At 39.9% G+C, this 19,082-nt stretch overlaps 1 protein-coding gene across 1 annotated transcript in view; it reads right to left on the reverse strand.

The window, feature by feature from the left end:
* Window positions 1-7,528: 7,528 nt before the first annotated feature.
* The window catches only part of COL4A1 (collagen type IV alpha 1 chain), a 123,626-nt gene continuing 112,072 nt past the window's right edge, over window positions 7,529-19,082 (reverse strand). The window contains exons 46-52 of the mRNA XM_040584522.1: window positions 18,510-18,638; window positions 16,993-17,091; window positions 16,632-16,844; window positions 14,947-15,124; window positions 12,015-12,129; window positions 10,796-10,968; window positions 7,529-9,051 (exon numbers count right to left, since the gene is read on the reverse strand). Coding sequence (XP_040440456.1) covers window positions 8,970-9,051; window positions 10,796-10,968; window positions 12,015-12,129; window positions 14,947-15,124; window positions 16,632-16,844; window positions 16,993-17,091; window positions 18,510-18,638 — 989 coding nt within the window. The 3' untranslated portion in view covers window positions 7,529-8,969. The remainder of the gene's footprint in view (window positions 9,052-10,795; window positions 10,969-12,014; window positions 12,130-14,946; window positions 15,125-16,631; window positions 16,845-16,992; window positions 17,092-18,509; window positions 18,639-19,082) is intronic.

Genomic DNA, 19,082 nt, shown 5'->3' on the forward strand with positions numbered 1-19,082 from the left:
ACATCCTCAATTAATCTCAGATAAATTGATGTCATTTTGTCATCAACAGGTACGTTTTGAACCATTCTTTTTAAATAAATCACAAGGGATTTTTCAGGATGCTCAAGCCTCACCAGCAGCTCTGCTCCCATGGACTAACTTTGACTTGAGCAGAAGCAGAGCGGGATGACACCAGCTGTGTTTGCACGGTGGGGCAGGTGGTGTGTTTGTAGGCCATGCACCAGCCCCAGAGCAGATTTACCCCACAACGTACCCGCCAGTCCTAACTCACTGACTGCCCACATCGTGAACCTGCTGGAACTCACTGCCAGCTTGTCCATCCTTTCCTGTGCCTCTGGGCTTCTTCCCAAGAGCAAGCATGGTGGAGAAGGACTACTCTGCACCTGTATCTCCCTTCAAGGTGGAGCTGAGGCAGAGCTACAATTTGCACCTAGATCTCTCCAGCTCTTGGCACACCTCCTGTCTTCACCGAGTAATTAAAAACTACAGAGGAGGACTTCTTAGCTCTTATACATCAGGTTGACCCTTCTGTCAGCTGATTTTTAATAACATTTTATACGAGTAGTACAGATGATGAGATAATAGTTCTTAGATGTACAATACGTGTAACTTGATTTGATATACATATGTATCTTATATTTATTTTATATATGTATGTGTGTATGTGTATAAATAAATACATAACTAAATATGTTATTCATAATAATAATCCCACCAGAAAATTGAAGGGTAATAACTGATAACAGGAAACTGCAGATATGGCCCACAGCTGTGCATTTCTGTCCAGTAAGTGCTAACACAGTTTGGGATGGAAAGCATCCAAGTTCTTCAGTCCTGCCAGCCCAGGCAATCCCACCAAATAACTATGCAATTTTTTTAGGCCTTAACATTTTTTTTGCCCCAACATTTTTATTGGAAAAAACAGCTCCAAATCTCTCTTTGACGTTTATAAAGGACTCAACAGGCTGAGGGGTTTTTTATGGTCAATTCGCACCCAGTTTGCCAAGTCCTTTCTCTATCAGACAGGAAGAGTGTTTAGCCCCCTCATTGAAACCATGTGAAGGAAATTTAGGCTTCTGATCTCAGAAAAAGTACAGCTAGGATGGTTCAAGGACAACACTTTTAAGAGTTTGTATGTCAGGATATCTGGTCATCCAGAACACCCTCTCCTAGACATTATTTCTCCTTCTATACTGACTCTTCCTGGAGTCTAAAGAAAAAAAATAATAATCAAGTGATATGCTGCCTTTCCTGAAAAAAATGTCTTGCCTTTTTTCATCTATCATTAGTTGGCTTTGGAGGCTCTACTTTGAATACCATACATTAGTGATCTTCTTCAGGAAAGCGACTGAGAAGTCACAAGGCAACTGTCAGTTGCCTCCTCCCATGTTATTTGACATCTCATGTACAATACCCACGTATCTGATGCAGCTGCCACCTGAAAACTACTGCAACTGTTTGCTTTCTATATAAGATTGCATAAAGTAAAAAGTCTAACAAATGCAATGGAATATTCAAAACCTAAACAAGTGTTTCTTCTTTTCATCACTGTTCAGGAGTGTCTGACACTTTGGGGCAGACCATGATCCAGCAAGGACAGGCCTGGTCCAGGAGTTAAGGAGTAACTTATTTTCTCACTAATTACATGTAATTACGTTTCCACTTTTTCTGCTTGTAAAATGGGAGCCATGGCATTTATCTGCAATGTTAAAAAACGTAGAAATATATGAATCAAAAATCTTGTACATCACTTTACTGCAAGTAATGGTTGAAGACAGTTAATCCTATATTCTTCTGGGTTTAATTTATAACTGCATACATAAACATAACCCTTCGTTTGAATTTGTGGCTGTTCAGATGTTAGCATTCAATGTACTTTTGTTATAGGAAGCAGAAAAAATTTGGCTGTCACAAGTCTATGCAACTATATAAAATTAGATTCACTCCATAAGAATGACAAGAATGTCCTTTGCTGAACCTTAGTGCCTCACGGAAGAGCTGGCTGCATGTGAAAGGAGGTAGATGATCTTACATGTCCCCTCTCCTAGTACTTGCTGCCACATGATGAGTTAATATTTGATTAGACAGTGCTGTATCTATGACACCTGTTCACCAGGGAGACTAGGCCAACAACTGATGTAATCTACCTTATTATATACTTAATGATAGAGGAGAAGTGCTGTCTTTTCAGCTTCCCACGTCTGCTTTTCATTTCCTCTCCTACACATTCCTGAGGGGTCATGTTCAGTGCCTTGCAAGAGCAAACAAACAACTAAGGGTTGTTGGTTTTTTTTTTTTTCTTTCTCTCTGTGCTTCTCTGCAATTTGCCTGAAAAAGAAGATAAAAGGTTTAAAAATTTCCACCGCACAGCGTGTTTCTGGAAAGAAATCTACTTCTTGTTATTAGTTATTAATATACATGTGTTGGCTAGATTTCTCTGACTACAATAGGTCAGGACAAAACATACCAAAAGCATGTGTTGCTGCTAAAGCTACAAAGAAGAGCTCATATTTTTGATAGTGGTGAACGAAGCGCTTCCTGTTCACAAATGCCTTCTCAGACAATCTCAGGCTTTGACCAGTAGTATCTACTCATTTTTTTTTTAGATCAGATCTCTGAAAAATCAAGCAGGTCTAAGTGAAACCTTGCAGGGGCTCCAAAGCACCTAATCTGAGCAGAATCCCAACTATTCTCCCTGCAGTTACTCTACCTGTGATCCCCAGGTCACAGCGCCTTCTGTCAGAAATGCTGTTGCACCACTAGCAGTTGCAGTAATCTCCAGAATCTGGATATGATTTGTATTTCAAATGTATAAGGTTGTGTTCAGGACAGTCTATTCAGCTAGTTTAATTTGCCCTTCATAGCTTTTTTAGCTTTCCAGTTAAGAAATCCCCATCTTTATAGGGAATCCCTCAAATTCCCTCATGACTGTAGACGATTATAGCATTTCAGATACTGACTTTCTTACTCTGAGCAACTGTCGTTACAATGTTCATACATAATCTAGAGGATGTTCTCAAGTTTCCATTTCAGATTTTTCCTTCCCATTTTAAAGAGGTCACCATCTTTCCCTGAAGTACGACTTGCCATTGAACGGAGGAGGAGGAGAGCTGCAGTGTATTCTTGTTGGAACACCAGCACTTTTTTCTTTTCTATGTGTTTTTTATTGGGAAAGGGAGGGCTGAGAATAAGGCAGTGTGTATCTTTTGCTGCCCTGGGCTAGGTCCTTTCCTTAGCTCGGGGACAATGCTAAAAGGCCTGGATGGCATTGGCTCTGAACAGAGGTGCTTGGCAGTTCCCAATTGCTGATCAAGGGTGGTCAAAAAATCTGTGAAAAAGCTGAAGTCAGTCTACATGGAAACGAGAGCAGTCAGTCATTTTGTTTGTAGATATGCCTGCTGAGCTACCAAGAGTCTTCGTTCAGTTCTGTCTGGTACTCACCTTCTTACCTGTCAGAGTTCCCGCAGATGCTGCAACACATCCACGCCAGGACAGTAGGAGGTAGATCTCAATATAACCATAAAATGACACTTACTGAATCTCCCCTGGGAGCCAGTGTCTGAGCATCACAGCTAGTGTGGGGATTCCCAGATACATTTTTGAAAGTGGCACACAGAAACAATCCTTGACACGGCATTCATGTGATTGCATTCAAGTCCCTGTGATTTTGTTGCCACTTTGATCACATCTCACAAACAGGTTCATGTCCAAAATTAGGCTGGAAAAAATGCTGCTGTAATTATTTAGAGGAAATAGGAAGAGGGGAACATCTACTACTGCCAGCTATTATGTCCACAAAGATAACAAAAGCTTTGGCAGAAGATAGCACTGGGCATGTGCTAGCACTCTCCACTTTGAACCTCTTCCAGCAACCGATGGTGAAAAATAACCACTTTGGTGCAAGCCTGACAGGTACATTCCAGAGAAAGCACACGGTGAGTTACACCAGTCTAAAAGCTGTGCACTGAGAATAATAAAAAGGTTTGATCAACGCTCTTTAAACTGTTTTACAAGGACTTTCTTCCCTAGCCAGGTCATTTTACATGCTTATTTACTACAGTGTACATCATACTTCATGGAGCTGAGATGACAAATGAAGCCTGCCACAATTCCGCATGAAATGTAACATGTTTTCTCAGGCAAGACAGGAGTTGACAGAGCATCAAATGATCATGTTCCATCTATAACTTTCACTCTGTCAAATCTTCTGTCCTCTGCATGCCAATTATAATAAATATAGCTGACTGCATATAGCCAGAGGAAAACGAAGGCAGCTCTCTAACATATGTAAGATTCAGACATTTGTAAATCTTTTGATTGTTTACATAAAAGCAACGCTCTATTCTCTTTGGTTTAAAGAAAATAAGAAGCTGGAAAGGAATATATCTTTACAAATCAGCATTGAAATGTAAGTAAGAATATTCAGCTCAGAGTAACGTCCTCTTCCAGTGGGAGCTGGAGACAGACGTTTGCGTCAGTAAGCCTGGCTGGGTGAACTCCCTTTGCCATAGGAAGCATTTCTGAGCTCATGAGAAGCAGTAGCGGTTTATCCTCCCACAGGTATTAACACCTCAAGCAACACAAGAAGCATATTGTTTACTGGTGAGATATAACCAAAAACTACACACCTCCCTCCTTGCGCTTTTTGGAAGGACTTTCTTCCGACACTGAAGGAACAGAATGGTTTAAAAAATTTTACTTTCAGGAAGTTATTTTTTGAAGTTGTTCTGATTGTTAGTGCGTCTTCCATAAAGAACATGCGGAGCTTTTTGCTCAGCTGTTAGTGCTATAAGTTAGTTTGCATATTGTTTTTTATTTCTAATTATGCTGTACAGACCCCTCAATACCAAGTTCATATTAATAAACTGCACTGTAACTAAGTGAATGGGTGGAATGATTTCCTTTCAGTGGCCACATGGAAGCATTCAGCCTCCCTGTTTTCAGACTGATGTAAAACTGAAAACAGAGGCTGAATGCTTCCATGTGGCCACCGGATATGTCTTTCCTTTACAACAATTAATTAATATACAGACCATCACTGGTCTCAGCATTAGCCTGACCCTGATGTATACATTCAAGGATCCACATTGGTGCTTCATGTTCTCGCTGTGTTATCTAATTCAGAACGTGAAGTTTGTAAGAAAGATTATTTCTGCATGAAGAGGTAGAAATGCGATGGACAGCACATCACGGCTGCTACATCAGTGGCAGAGAGTGAGGAAGCTCCACTGCAGCCGCAGGAAGAATGCTGCTGGGCTCCTTCCGAAGGTCCGCGAGCAGGCGTGGCCAACACTGCTGCTACAGCAGGGGATGGAAATACCAAGACACTTGTGATTTCAAATTGTCAGCAGTTTTTCTTTGCGTCATATTTTCTGGCTTGGGTTTAGTGGGTGCTCTGGGGCCCATGTGCCTGACCCTGTGTTTTACATGTTTACGTTCCGCCTTCTGTAGTTAGTGCAGATTATTAAAGATTTGTAAAACAGGAAAGTTAGGAAAGGAATTCTCAAAAAGTCACGCAGCATTATGATTTCAATTATAAAAAGGTATGGTTTTAATACAATCACTTTTCTGGGAGTCTAGTATGGGGATATTGTTCTCGGAAGTCCTGTTTCATAGAAAAAAAGTGTATTTCGTCAAGGAATTTACCACTGTGAAAAGGGTAAAAGATAGAATTACAAACTCCACGTCCATCTATCAGAAAAGACGCGCAGGCTAAGAGATCATTCGTTTCAAGATACAGACTGGATTATTTCATTACAGTCTATTTTTATCTAGGTATAGAATTTTATTTTATTTTATTTTTAACTGAAGATTGCTGCGTTCCTATTTCAGAAGGAAAACTGCTGGTGACTAGAACACGTCGGAATAGAGACAGAAACCTGGGAAAAGAGGGAACTGTCGGGCTGCTTTGCATTGTAGCGGGTTAGAGAGCGGGGCGTTCGGCGGCCGCGCCGCCCGGCCCGGCCTGACCGTCAGGCGAGCAAGGGCGCCACCTGCTGTCCCAGGCGTGTCCCTGCGGGTCACGGCTCCCGCGGCAAGCGCGGCGCCCGGCCGCAGCCGGGCCAACTAAAGCTGCACCTCTTCAGGAAAGCTTCCCCCCAAATTTAACCTTACGCAAGGCAGCGTTAACAAATGATGCGGTTGCGGTCGGCTGTTCACACAATGAACTGTACTGCAGCCACTACGCTGGCTGTAAATGGCTGAACACAGGGCACTTGGAGATTTTTGAAAGCCAGATAGTGTTTCACACTGCTTTTCTGCTTTAGTACATGGGCTCTTCCTCACTCAGGGCATCAAAATCTGGCGTTCACAACGTTTTCAGTAGATCTGATTGGTATTTGATAACCTCCAAAAAGTTTACTCACTGGCTTAAGTAGAAACAGCATCGCTAGCATGACAATGGTTTCAGTCATTTTCTGAGCTGGAGGTTACGGAATAAATAATTACTACTAGATATGTAAGACATCAACATATATTTCAAACAGTTGTTGAAAATTTTCCAAGGACCTTGTTTCCAAAATGCTCCTAGTTGAGAAAACACAGGTTAGTACACACCCAGCTGCAGTGAGCAGTCCCTTCACTGGCAAAAGGAATTGTATTCTTACATACAGATTTGATTTGAACATATATAAAGGACTTTACAAATTCAACTGTCTGGCACTTCTGCAGGTTCGAACCAAGCGAATTAAATCCCTAGCTGACCAGGAAATAAGCTGTAGAGTGCAACTAAAAAGTCTGAGCAGCAGCTTGGATCCTCTGAGTTAGAGAAGGCTGAATTAAATCTGCTTAGTTCTTCATAGATGCCACAAGGAATCAATCACCCTATAGTCTCCTCCTCCTCTTCTGAATAACAAGCAGCACTTCGGAAAACCCTGCATCAGGCTGATTAGACATAACCAGACTCTTGTATTTTATAGGCTGGTAAGTGTCTTCTCTAAGGACTGGTCATTTATAAATAAAATTATCATCTGTAAAAACTTCCATCAGACAGAACTGGCGCCAAGGAAATGGCCAATTTCTGTACAGGGGCCCTCAGCCGTTTGGCCAGCCAATGTCCTCAACGGTTTTAAGTGAAAGTCAGCAGCGACAGCAGCCACTTCTTTACAAATTTTGGAAAACCACATGAAACATTAACAAATGACGTGCTTTTCCTAAGGAAAAAGATATCACAGCCCATTTCTTCTTCAGACAACCAGAGCCAAGATGCACCTTGCCCATTTACAAGCAAATTTACAAGACATATTTTATTTTTTATCCTGTGTAATTCAGTTCTGATTTGTGCATGAAAAATTCAAGGGAAGAGTGAAAAATACATATAACTTGATCGCTTCCCATGAGCTAAGATGAAGTTAGCAGACTTTTGTAACATGTTCAAATCAAACATACTTCAGGAATAGGCACATGATCCATGTGTTTTCTATCAGTAACAGTTCTTACAAAATAACGATAGAGGTGTAAATCGGGTGTCCTGTTTTCCCCTTCTGAAGATGCTTTGTACATCTGAAAGATGTGCAAAACAAAAATAATCTAGGATTGCATCAAGCTTGTGCATTTATTGGTAGCTCATTAAAAATTAATTCATTGCTGTAAAGGAATGCTAATAACAAATTAGTAAAAACTTCTTCTTTTCTTCTGTTTTTTTTTTACACAAATAGTTTTATTACAAACTTGAATTCTTAAGAAATACACATGTAAGAAATTACACAAAGGCCTTGGCATTTGTAAAAATCTTTTGGTATTTCCATGGTAATAGTCTATAAAACACTTTTGGACACAGATGTGCTCAAACAATGGTATTATTGCACAGAAATTCTTTAGAAATATTTCTGAGGCCACTTTGAAGAATCTTTTTGGCACAATATTAACAAAATTAAGGCTTTATACTTTTCAAAATCAAGTCATTCAGTGTGTGAGTAGCATTTAAAACCCTGAAAAATATTAAATACAGAATAAAGACTACAAGCTCAAAGCGGGATTTACTATAATAAACACAAATAGCTATTAACCTGGGTTCAGTCTCTGCAACTTCAGTATTGAAATGGCCTATGTAAAATGAACATTTCACATCATCTTTTGGCATTTAACATCTAATTCATGACACTGAAAAGAAGAGAACTTTTGTAAGCTTCTTTTTGAAATTATAAACTCAGAGCTTGATTTGCCTAATGGTTGATACCTATATAAATTACTAAAATATTTATATATAATTTTTCCTTGACCATCGCTGGATCATTCTTTATTCCACAGGAAAGTTTGTCCTACTGCATAAAGAAGCTGCATAGTACCAACATAGCAGAAACACTTACTTGCCTATTTGGGAAACCAGTTTGGCAATCTCTTCCAGATGTAGACCCACTAAAACCAGTAACGCTGAAGACTACAAACAGAAGCAAAGGTTTGCAGAATGGCACTCTATGTTGTGAAAAGATGGTTACGTGTTGCTTAACCACAGTCTGTAATCCCAAAACTCTTTTTTACATTAGTATTGCTTTGTACAGGAACAATAAGTACATACCCAAGAGTCTGGGATTTCGAGACACCTAGATAACGGTAACAACAAACTTATCTGGGGAAGAAAAATGAATCAAAATATATAATACAAGAATGAGAAAGGGGGGTCAAACAGTATAAGGCAGAACTGCATACCTCCTAGCACCTTTGCATTTTTTCTGGATAAATGCTGACTTTTTATTCTATCAGTGCATTGCATTTATATAAAAAATACATATATTTTGATCAAAAGTGCCATTTGGCATGTCAACATTTGAAGCTTATCTTTGTTGTCTCTTTTCTTCTTCAGCAAGGACAGGGCCAGTAAAGCAGTGTGTGTTAGTTATGCAAGTTCCTAAAAGGCACTTTACTGTTTTCATATTGGACAACAATGAGGTACATATGATATATGTCTAGGCTTCATTGCTGTTAAACGAATAGCACCATATTGTGTGAAATTAGTTGAAATTCAAAAGTCATTATGTTTTTCTCATACAGACTTGACAACGGCTAACATTGGAGCGCAGATCCCCTGCTTTCAAAGTTGAGGGAGTCGGTTTCCTATTAAAAAAAATATAAATGAAAAGACCCATGAACAACTGTTGATACAGTCAGTCAGTTTTCAGGTTTATAATTGACAACACAAACTTTGCATGCAGCCAAGTGCCTCTTCAAGCTGTGCTGAATCAAGAAGGTGTCTCTAAGTTCTCCAATGTATAGTCACTTTCAAGTTTGGTCACAAGCTATCACAATCACAAAACCAGTTAGTTTTAAACACTGTCCACTTCCAGTTACTTCAGAATTTAGTTCTGTCACAAGGCCGAACATTTTCTTAACTGGAAGACGCTACCTGTTTAATCAGCAGTTTGAAAACATGCTGGAATTTGGGCAGTAAAAAAAATATTAAGAAACTGAAGACATTTCACTGTTCATGGGTTTCTGCTAACTCTTGTGACTTTACAGAAAAAATGGAAAGCTAGCAAAGGAAATTACATGATGTCATATAGAAAGACAAACCAAAATCTTTAATCTCTAACCTATCATAAGCAGTTACTCCTAGCAACTGGCAATAAAACATTTTCAGAAAACAGTGCGCTTACATTTAGCACTTTTCTTTAAAAAGGATTATGAGTTTATAGGAAACTGAAGAGTATTTGTCAATTATGATAGTAGGACAGGTCCCTTGATATGGGATTATTTTATTATTTTGAGATACAGTCTGTAGCCAGAAAAGGATACGAAGCTCACAGATTTCTGGGTAGGACTCAATGAATAAAAACAACTGTAGTGGTGACTCCTCTAAATTTTCCTCTGACCAGCTTTTCCTCTTTCCTAGGGAGCCAATGCTTAACCCCAGCACTGGCAAATGGGCTCTTTAAGCAGTAGCTTTTCTGGTTGATGAGATTATCACAACTCCACTGATAATCAGTGCTGGTGCTCAATTTTTCTACCTACTCAGTTGACAATTCTCTCATAGACAAACAGTCCAAAGTGGTTAAACAATCTGACTGAGACAGGCTAAGGAGCATTCACAGACGTAGAAGACATGAAGAGATGAAGGGTATCAGATGAAGGGTACCAGAAGCAGCAGCATGGACTGTAGTGAAGAAGATGTTTGCCTGCACTCTAGAGGAATGTCTGCTAATCAGGCAAGCTATGCAGACCTGGGAACTGGTCTATATGCTAACAGATCAATAAAATTCGTATGGAGCAGATTAGACTGTGTTGAAAAACACTTATGTGCAGGAGACCAGAAAAAAGCCTACTACCACTTAATTCCTCAAATTAGAACATCAGCAGGACTGAAGAAATGTCTAAGGCCTCTGCCTTCAACTGCATTTTATTCCGACGTTACTTCCTCTTACATTAGGAAAAGGTAAATAATTGTTCAGCTCACTTAGTTCAACACCTGCACTAACTTCCAGTGGTTCTATTATGTGTTAACACCCACTAGAGGGGAATGTAATATTCTAACTTAATTTCAGCCAGTATGTCAACCTATCCCAGTCACCACTTGGTGAATACAAACATAATGGAAATGCAAACACCGTTAGATTATTCTGAAAAGCAAAATGCTAGGTACAAATGACACATTGTAAACACTAATGGAAGATACATTCATTAATTCCCCCAAAAGCTATTATAATTTTTTTCTTTTTGTTACAAAAATCATTACCTGCGTACACTAACCAGGCTGGGGCACAGCCAATACTTGAACCATGTATTACCTTCAAAGAATACTTCTCTTATTCAGTGACAACCTTTGACTAAATCTCAAATACCGATAAATAAATCAAGAACTTACTTGAACATCTCATTCCTCTCTATAGTGGCAAGCCAGAAGCTGTAAGCATTTGCATAATAATTGCAGGTGCCCCGGCCATGGCATTCAATGAAGGGAGCGCTTCGAAACTCCTCTAGGCAAGAACCAGGAGACGCCAGGGCTTGGCCAGAGCCCTCCGCACCAGCACTGGTGTGCTAGAAAAATGCAAAAGTATCAGTCAGAGAGGGATTCTTTACCTCTTCTGCTACAACACCTATTAACTCTCTTGCACAGGTATTTCTTCACATGCCTCTCCTTGTTCTCTGTTGTGTCTGTCTGCTGTTTTGTCCCTCAGCTCAAGGAAGAGCAAGAAGGTAGAGCTGAAGGGCTTGAGGTGGCACTGGGTTCTCTTGCTTAACTGCAGCACAATTCACCAGCAACATCAACTTCAGAGGCAGCTTTATGTACAGAAATCCTTCAGGACTGACAGTAGAACCCAAGAACTCCACATAGCGCTCTATGCTAGCAACACACCAGGGCCAGCTCTCCAACCCAGAAGACATACAGACGGGTAAGGTTTATACTGAATAGCTTAACACAGTTCCTGCCCCACATCACAGTGGCCTCTCTCCCACTGTGGAGTGCTAACAGCTTTGGATCCATGCTGTTTCTCAGATCATGTCCAGACCTTGCCTGGGAGAGTGTCTGTTGATATAGGTGGTGAGCATGACAAGAAGCATGCTAACAACTGAACAATATGGAAGACTACAGAGTGGCTCTTCCAAGCCACTCCTTGGCCCTATTTACTTTGCTAGTATAGATACAGCTGAAAAAACTGGATAAAAGGTCAAAAATGCCATTTGAAAACTGAAGGCTTATTCATCAAAAAATGGGAAGTGGATAGGCACTGATATGCTACAACTCTAAGAAGCTACTGCAAGGCTGCAACATAGATGTACAAAGACAATGGAAAATTATGCTTGCTTCCTCATTTATTCAGCCCTCGGATCCTGTGCTGGAGCTGCAAACAAGAAAGCAAGCTGTGTGCATTTCCCCAAAAGTGAACACCTAATTGCTATATTGCTTTATTCTCATTTAGCAATTAGCCAGAATCTTAAGTCACCAGAAAGGGTAGAGGTCTAATGCCCTTCTAAGACCTGAAGCGACCTAGTCAGATATTAACTTTCCCAGAGCAGGAGTGCAGATCAGACACTTGAAAGAAGTAGTTTTCTCAGCTCAGAATATGCCCCAGTACACTTACCATGACAAAGGAGTAACCAATCCAAAGTGAACTCCAGCCTTCAGGACACGGTGGTATTTGAATTGTTTGACTGTGAACAGCTATTACCATAGCAGGAGCTTCACACACAGAGCATCTAGAAATACCAAGACACAAACGAGCTACACACACTTGAGGATTAATATTTCCTTTTTCAGAAGTTATTTTAAGGAATCTTGAATCAGAAAATGTCACTTTCAAAACCAAAGGGAAATAAAAACATTTCATTTAGAAAAACAAACAACTGGTTCTTTTCTTTTTTCTTTTTTTTTTTTTTCCTTCTCATTTGCTTAGGGACAGCTTGACTATTAAGTCTTATTCCTATTAGCTTTTCTATGAGCAAAGAACAAGAGATATCTTATTTGAATTCAAATATATTTGTTTTTTTCTAGTCCCATTTGTACTGTATTTTCTAAAAGTGCTCAATGTCATGAACATGAAAGGCAAATAGCCAAACATTGTAACTCAGCAAGTATCACTTAAAAGTGGTCTGCTGTGACGAGAGACAAGTAACAGCAATTCATCATCCTAAACATAGCCCTGAGTGACTTCCAGAGAGAAAGCCATCTCTCTGGAAAATGTCTTACAAAGGTAATCACTGCTAATCTAATCTAATGCAGACTCTGCCTCATGCATTTTCCTTAAAAGTGGCTTTTATTTACATTTGTGGTCTTCATCTCCAGTAAGAGATTTCTAGCGAAATAACTTCAACAATGAACTTGAAAGCTACTCTTCAGAAAGCTATGCAGCACCAGTTCTTTTACTTTAGATAAATCCATTGTGTCTCAGAACTGCTAGGTTACCGAATAATCCAATCACCTATCATGCCTTCACAGGAGAATCATAAAAAAATGTTAAGTTGGGCTGGAAATTTTAATACGGGAGCTGGTAATAAGGAATTTGATAGATATAATCCATTTTTTCTTGTAAAACTCCTAAATTGGGTACTGCAGTTAGCAATGATGAAAAAGACTCAAAACAGATACTTAGAACTAAACAGTCTGATTCTTGTTATCAGAGCGGTGAAAAGAATCAAGTGCAAAATGGATTAAGGTGGATTCTGGAAAATGCACAGAAGCAAAGGAATTCAGAATGAAAGCCTTCTATTTCTGACTTGTGAGGACTGCTGTCATACCTGCTGCCTTCATCTTTAGTGCAGAAGCAAGACAGTTATTTTAAGAAACACATCAATGAAAGAGTAAGTTAAAAGAAGAATGTAAAGCTGTCTCTATTCTTGGAGCTCTGCTTTGCTTCAAGAGATTTCTGGTATTTCAGTGGAAGGCCTTACATGAAAAGAAATCCCATGACCCAAGGCAGCAAGTGACACTTCTACACCTTTTCAACTTTTGGACAGGGAAAACACTTGGTTTAAAAGCCTTGACTGATAAAATAAATTGAAAGAATAGTCTTCTCGGATCCTTTGCTGGTTTAAAAAATGTGTATTACAATTATCTCACTCTCTGCTACGGCTACAAGGAGAAAAACCCATGCACACATACACACATATATGTGTGTGTATATATATATATATATATGCGTATATATATATATATACACACATATACATTTTTATGGTGCAAAAGCTCGTCTATATGCATAAGATAAAGCAAAATGTTGGTGGGTACCTCCCTGAGCAAGAGTTTCAAAAGTGATTGTTAAAGGTTATTTTGGGTGCTTGATCAGCTATGGCATAAGAGGAATATGAATTTCAGAGGTTGATCATTTGAATTTTTCTGAAAGTCAAGCCCCTTCCACTCACATCTAATGAACAATCAAAAAAGTCACATAAAAACTATAGTCTCTCTTGAGAATCTTGCCCTCAATCTGCCCACTCATTTTCAAGGCATATAAATTTCTATGGCACTAAACAAAAAATACAGCAGAGAGTACAACTGCAGACACAAGATGGATTCTATTATGCGGAACAAATACTGAACGTTTTGCAGCAACGCCAAATAGCTTTTTGAACATACCAAGATGTCAAAACTACAACCCACTGATGATTTGAATTGTCCTTTCTCTCAGAGGGTATATACAAACCTGAGAAAATAATAACAGCAATCTTCACTCCCATTTACTTTACATGGCAGAAAGGGTGATCAGCAAGAGCTGATACTGATCAGAAGCAGTGATAGGAATCATAGTAATGCCTATATCTAATCATTATCATCTAAATTATAAGTTTAAGATTCCCTCACCAGTGACGCTGTTCACCACACTCTTGTTCATACCTCTGCCTTCAGCACTGGGCATATTATGACAGGTTAGTTTTTGTTAATGGCCTTAAAATCTAAAATGGACCAAAAGTTCAATATGTTGAATTGATGGCAGAACAGTCACGTTTGACACAAGTGCCACACTTTATGTATGCTAGCTGAGAATCTAGAATTGTTAAAAAATAGATGACTGATTTTGCAACCATTTCCTTTAATTCAGACAATAATGGCTGTATTCAAGCAGTATGACCAAAACAATGGAAGAAGCCTAGCAATCTACTGTATGATAATGCAACCATTTTCAAGCACAAAGAAACTAAGCCCTAAAGAGCTCCTAGCTATGGCTAGTCAAAAACGGAAGTGTTTTAGATAAGAATTGTGAATAAATTCAAAACCTTTTCTCCTTCAAAGTACATTATAGCTTTTGCAAAACATAATTTCAAAGTAGCTCTTTTCATTTCAATTAGACTCCAAATAGACTACTCATTTGTTTGGGTTTCCCCCAGATGGATTTATTTTTTATCAAAGTCTAAACTGAACCATTTCATCAAAGGATCTCAAACTTTAAATTTTTAAATTTAAAGGCAGGAAATAAAAATATACAGATTAAAAGCCTTCTTAAAAAAAAAAAAAAAAGCACCATATGCACTTTTCACAGGCTTCTTCATTTTACAAACACAGCAAAACTGAAACCGTACCTGCTGATGAATGGTCTAATATTATCACCAGTGATCGGAGCCATACTCATCGGCATGGGTTCAGGAGTGGACAGCCAGTAGGAATAGTCATTCCTCGATGCAAAGTTACATACGTTGTTGATATTGCAGAATAAGAAAGGCATGGTACTAAATTTACGAAGACAGCTTCCTGCTGTGCCTGAAATGTTAAGTGAAAGGTTATTTGTTTACCCATTTTTATGAAACCATTGCCAACCTCCAAACAAATATTTCCAGGAGCTGCTAAAAAGCAGATGACACTCACTCTGGAAGGCCCAGCTCTCCCAAAGTGACTTCTCTTAGCTCCGTAAGGAAGGAACAGGGCAAGGCAAGGGGTAGCCCCGTCTTGCCCATAGAATTATGGAATAATTTAGACTGGAATAGACCTCTAGAGGTCATCTATCCTAACCCCTTGCCAGTTAGATCAGCTTGCTTGGGTCCATAGCCAGTTGAGTTTTGAGTATCTCCAAAGACAGATTCAACAACCTCTCTGGGGTCCCACTCCAGTGTTTGAGCATTAGCATGGTTAAAAAAGCTTTTCTTTATGTTTCATTGGAATAGATCTCATACTTTGTGTTCATTTCTTCTTCTGTCACTGAGCCCCTCTGAGAAGGGTTTGGCTCCATCTTCTCTATCCTATGTGCAGACAGCAACAAAGGCTTCTCCCTAAATTTCTGTTGAGGCTGAGCAAACGCAGCTCCATCAGGTTATCCAGACCTCACAAGCCATCTTAGTAGATAGCTGTTGTATTCACTGTGGTACATCACAGTTTCCCTTTCTCTGGGAGGCCCAAGCCTGGGCACGATTTACCAGATGTGATCTCACAATGGCCAAACAGCGGGGAAGAATCACTTCCATCTGCTGTTTGCACATTTGCCAACAGAGCCCAGCAGGCTGGGCAGTGGGGAATGGGGTAGCTGTTTCAAGGGCACACTGCTAATTCATGTTCAGTGCTGTGCACCAGGGCTCCCAGATCCTTTTCTGCAAAGCAGCTTTCTAGCAGTCTTTACTGCTGCTACTGGAAATAGCGCTCCACCCTTAGTCTGTTCTGTTGCATGACTTTATTTCATTCTAGGTGTACTCCTCTGCATTTGCCTTCACTGAGCTTCAGGTTCTTCTCAGTCCTTTTCTCCAGCTTGGCCAAGTCCCTCTGAATGGCAGCTGTGTTCACTAGTGAATCAACCATCCCTTCCAGTTTGGCATTACCCACAGCCTTGCTGAGAGTGCACTCTATCCCATCATCCAAGTCATAAATAAATTCATTAAATAGTATTGACCCAGTACTAATTCCTGAGTGACATCACTGATCAACAACCACCACTCAGACTTTGTACATCTGATCACATCTCTCTGAGTTTGATGGACACACCAGTTTCCCACTCACCTTATCATCTACTTAGGCAGTCCATAACTTGCTACTATGACTACAAAGGTACTATGGATGACCATGTCAAAGGCTTTGATAAAAACTTTCTTAAATAAAAACTAAACAGACACAGTTTCCACTATACACCAAACCATTATTTGTACCAGCCTAAAAGGTTGTATTTGTACCAACCAGCTAGCCAAGAATAATTACACAGGTTTGTTCAATACAGTTCTACAAACGAAAGAAACATTCGGTTTGTAATGAGTTCTATTTGAATTCTATTTTGGTCTCTGCTTACCCAGATCTTGGCCATGTGCTCTTTCATTCCCTTGTACATAAAGTAAGGAGTAGCCATGGTAAATCAGCCTTGTTCCAAATGGACACGATGGTTCTTCGGTGGTTTGACTGTGTCTAGTAACAAGGAAGCCATGAGCAACAGATGGTGCACCTGGTGGGCCCATAGCCCCAGGCAAACCTTCAGGGCCAGGTGGACCAGGGAATCCTCTGGGCCCTACAATACAGAGAGGTTTTTTTCATCTCTACAAACAGCAGTACTCTGCCTACATAACTAAAGAAGTGAAAATAGATATATTCACACCTGATCTCCTATGTTAATTTTCTATGAAAGAACCAGGTCTTTGAAGAACTCATGGGCTTACCTGGGGGACCATAAGGACCAGCTTCTCCTTTTTGCCCAGGTTTACCATCAAACCCTGGACTACCAGGTGGTCCAGGTACACCTGAAGGTCCTGTCACCCCTGTTGAAAAGCAAGGACTAGTTATTACCAGATAATACCTCATGTTAGCTCTGACTTCCTGGCTTTTAATACAGTACAGCACAGGTACACCTCAGCATAAGCTAAATTCATGCAGATTCAGTGTGTATATTTCAATATCTAAAGCATATACATGGGTTACTGCAACTCAAGTGATTATAGTAGAGAAGAACAAAGCAGTAAGCAGAAGGCGTACTTCTAAAACAACTAGTATTTGTCTGGACTATGAAAAGGAAAGGCAGCAATCTCCTCCCTCTCTGCTTATCATATGACTCAATCAAAAACAGACCACAAAAAGTAGGGTCATGAACAGTGGGAAAATCAGCATTCTCCTAGCTTCTTCCCAAACAGGTTTTCAGACATATGCTATGTCTTCCTTTTATCAATTTCTAGGGATGCTTTGAGTCTGATTGTATTTATACTGAGTACATAAACTCAGTAACTCTGACTTTGGGAAAAAGAAGTTAACACCATATCATATCCTGTGGCATATCCGAAGCTTTAGATTGTCACAGCTGTCCTATTCCTGATCTCTCAGAAAGCAATACTGTGTTCATGTACTGAACTGACTGCTAGAAAACAGCAACATATCCCATACAAGCAAACCAATGCTGTGTTCAGTTGCTGAGATTATTTCACAGCTATATGCTAATGGTCAGCAGCTGCAGAATTGCAACCCCACCTTCAAAAGCAAACTTCCGTATCAATTACTTCAATTATATTCCACCATAATGCCCCATCATCTTCTCATAAAACAATCAGGAACAAAGCTTTCCCTTAGAATATTAATAGCTTAAGAATACCTCTGAGCTCTCACTCTCCATGTGCTGTCATTGTGAAGGACATGTGTCCTTGTGCCAGCATTCTATTTGTCTTACTTTTTGCTCCATTCCCTTATTCCCTAATGTGTTAAATTTTTTTAGTTCACATTTTCTTTCTAAAATTTGCAATATCTGGACTAAGAGATGAAATCTAGGACTGTGGAACAAGCTTCCTGAGGAAGCACTTTCCACTCCAAGGTTAAGGTGTTTTTCTTCATGCTTGTCTTCTCCCAGACACACACAGTAATTAAGTTTGGATTCAACACTGAAAAAAGAAGGTACCTCAACAAATACATTCTGGGGAAAGGATGAGCACTGTGTTGCAGTCATTCTGCTTAAAGCTAATCTCAGATACTGATGACGGCAGAGTGAGAGCATATAAAAAAATTACTAGGAAGGCATCTGTTTCTGGGACTCCTTTGGATGAGCTTCAAGAAGGACTCTCTTCCTCATCACAATTTAAGTGGCTATTAAAAGCTGGATAATATTATACAAAAAATCTTCCAATGTCTAGCCTACCATTGGCCTCTTTTTACATTACTTAAAATGGATTTGTACTGGTAAGTTAGAAAGTCTCACCTTGCTGTCCTTTGGGACCTGGAAGTCCTGGGAAACCTTTGATACCAACTGGTCCTACAGGGCCAGGTAAGCCAGGATCCCCTTTAACAAGCTGAAAAGCACCTGGTGGGCCTGGTGGGCCTTGTAAACCTGCCAATGTTAACAGAGGAAGTCAGCACGTATGTAGTATTGCACAATAAGGAAGTGAGAAAACAGTGTTACTTTGTATTGCCATTTATGTAGTTGGAGAACAGAGCCTATACCTACAAGACATCAATGTGTCCTGGACTTTACATGTGCACTGAGTAGAGCCATACCTGTTAAGAAGCCAAACCTGAAGTTGTCTGAGGGTAGAAGACAATGGGGTTCAAGGGACAATGGGGGAAACAGCCTGAGCTGGGCCTCTGCCACTTAGAAGCTTCTGGTAACACCTAAGTAGCTGCACAGGCTGCTGCTGAAAACCATATTGCTACCTCCCACATTCTCATCTCTCCCCAGACAGAACAGAGCAGCCCCACAGATGTAGCTCTGACCAGAAGTTGTGGATGCCCCATCACTTGAAATCTTCAAGGTTAGGTTGGATGGGGTTTTGAG

This window comes from Falco naumanni, chromosome 2 (genome assembly GCF_017639655.2).
Source record: "Falco naumanni isolate bFalNau1 chromosome 2, bFalNau1.pat, whole genome shotgun sequence".
Lineage (NCBI taxonomy): Eukaryota > Metazoa > Chordata > Aves > Falconiformes > Falconidae > Falco > Falco naumanni.